This window comes from Elgaria multicarinata, chromosome 11 (genome assembly GCF_023053635.1).
Source record: "Elgaria multicarinata webbii isolate HBS135686 ecotype San Diego chromosome 11, rElgMul1.1.pri, whole genome shotgun sequence".
Lineage (NCBI taxonomy): Eukaryota > Metazoa > Chordata > Lepidosauria > Squamata > Anguidae > Elgaria > Elgaria multicarinata.
The window spans coordinates 40948226-40950755 of NC_086181.1; the positions used below are offsets into that span (position 1 = coordinate 40948226).

General features: G+C 40.7%; 1 protein-coding gene across 1 annotated transcript; it reads right to left on the minus strand.

The window, feature by feature from the left end:
- Positions 1-928: 928 nt before the first annotated feature.
- On the minus strand, positions 929-1906 carry LOC134405875 (olfactory receptor 6X1-like). Its single transcript, XM_063137131.1, has one exon. It carries the CDS (start codon positions 1904-1906, stop codon positions 929-931), a length of 978 nt encoding a protein of 325 aa, XP_062993201.1.
- Positions 1907-2530: the final 624 nt, after the last annotated feature.

Here is a 2530-nt window from a genome sequence, read left to right on the forward strand (position 1 = left end):
AACATGAAACTGAAAATCATGGTTGGAACAGTTCTGCTCAAGCCAGATGTGTGAGTCGGCACATGGGTGTGCTCAGGTGTGTTGCAAAAGTTTAACTTTAGCTGATAGAATTATGGGGACTTCACTGATTGTTTTGATGTCTTTCATTATTTGATCCCAATCTCTATTTCATCTCTGCAATTTCAAGACTTTATCTAGACATAACCATATTCATAATAAAGATTTCTCTGTTTGCATGGCTAAAAATGTACATACATACATAAAAAAGGGGAAAAGATATGGAGTAAGTAGACCTGGGTGGGTGGGGGGGAAGGAGGCAGAATTGAATGGCCTTATAGATACTTTTTCATAATAGAAGTTTTACATCTGTAGTCTTAGGTAGACCTAAGGTTTATCCTGGGATCATCGTGAGGTCATCCCTATTCACCTAAGTGACACACAGGGGATCCCGGGAGCAGGCAGGGACGACCCCGGGACGACCCTGGGATAAACCTTAGGTCTAGCTAAGGCCTATATTATTCCCAAATGCTTGCAATTCTGTATCTTGTCTGTTTACCCTTCAGCTCTATGAAATCTATTCCTATTTTACTGAGGAACTAGACATTACAGATAATTGGCATGGATCCCAACTTAAGCGTGAGCCTTATCTTACATACACTTACATACACACGTTCCTTTCCTCTTCCCTTCTTGGTGTGGCAAGAATAAGCAAGGAAATCTTTCATTAGCTCTAATTTCCCATTACATCAAAACCAGGAATGATGGTTATAAGGTTCAGGAAAATCCAAGTTCCACTTCTCTTTGACATGGAATTGTTCTAAAATGGCACGATTTCAAATTAGGACCTGTCCCAAATTTGGCATCAAAAGAAAAAGAGGAAGGCTTTATGGGTTCCTATGCTGGGGCATTGTTTGCATTGGATCAGTCTTCATCTCTTTCCAGTGCAGAATACTGTTCCGTGTTTAGGAAAAGTAAATGTCTGACTTCCTAACGCTTTCCGAAAAGCGTCTTTGACTTCGTTGTTCCGGATCGTGTATATGAAAGGGTTTAGCACTGGGGCAACTATCATATTCAATACGGACACAGCTTTGACTATGCTGAACGAGGAGCTCTTGATGCTAGGTCTTAAGTAGATGAAAAGGACTGCCCCATATAAGATGCTGACCACAATCAGATGAGAAGCACAGGTGGAGAAGGCCCTCTGCCGACTACTGGTTGAAGGGATGCGGAGAATTGTGGAGATGATGAAGAAGTAAGATACAATTGTGAAAAGCAGAGAGCTCAATATCACGGCCACAGTAACCAGGAAGCCAAGAACTTCAATAAGATGTGTGTCTCCACTTGAGATCATCAGCACAGCTCCGATGTCACAATAGAAATGATGGATAATGTTGGAGCCGCAGAAAGGATGCCTCAGCAGCATTGCCATCTGGAAAATGATGGAGAGAAAGCCTCCAAGCCAGGTAGCCAGTGCTAGCTTAAGGCAGACACTGGAAGTCATGATGGTGTTGTACCTCAGTGGATGGCAGATGGCTAAGTACCTATCAAAGGACATCACAGCAAGAATAAAAAATTCAGTAACACCAAAGAAGAAATAGAAGAACAACTGTGCCATGCAGCAATAGAAGCAAATGGTGCTCTTTGCTGATAGAAAGTTGACCAACATCTTGGGGATAAACGTTGTGGTGTGTCCAATCTCAATGACAGAGAAGTTGCAAAGGAAGAAGTACATTGGTTTCTGGAGCCGGTGATCCAGCTTCACCAAGACAATGATTAGGCCATTACCTGTGATGCACAACAGGTACAGCAGGAGGATAACTACGAACAAAGTGACATTTGTTCCCCAGATGTGTGGGAATCCAAGAAGGATGAATTCTTTCACTCTTGAACAATTAGTCAAACCCATTACTGAATTTCTGCACACCTATAATAAGAGAAGATAACTTGCTTATTTGGATATTATTTAGAGAGCAGAATACAATTTTTATCTTAGCATTCATCCCCATACTATAGAAAGAAGACAACTGAACACAATGCAACTCATCAAATCCTCTGTATTCACTCATTCGGTAACAGTATATGATTCTAGAGCCATACATCTTTATTTTATAGTATTTTTGGGGGGATGAGAAAAGAAGTTTAACTATGGATATATAGAATGTCCTTTGAAAGAAGAGAAAGAATGAATGGTCAGAGAGAGAGAGAGAGAGAGTCATGAAGACTCTCTCTTTCATTCCATCACTATACTCACCCAGCAATGTAAACATTACCTACAGTTCCTTCCTGCAAAGAACATGTGTAGCAAAATCAAATAAAGGGAGGGATGTTTTATCTATGTGATTTTAAGCACTCCCTGAAGATTCTGCAGAAGAAATTGAGTCATGTCCTCATCTTCTAAAGAAGCTCTGGGATGCTATCTCCTAGGATATGGCCTGTGATTTCCTATAAGCAACCACTCATAAGCACATGTTATAACATGTGATTTTCAATCAGCCTGGATCACGTGCATTAATATGTGGTCAAGAATTAA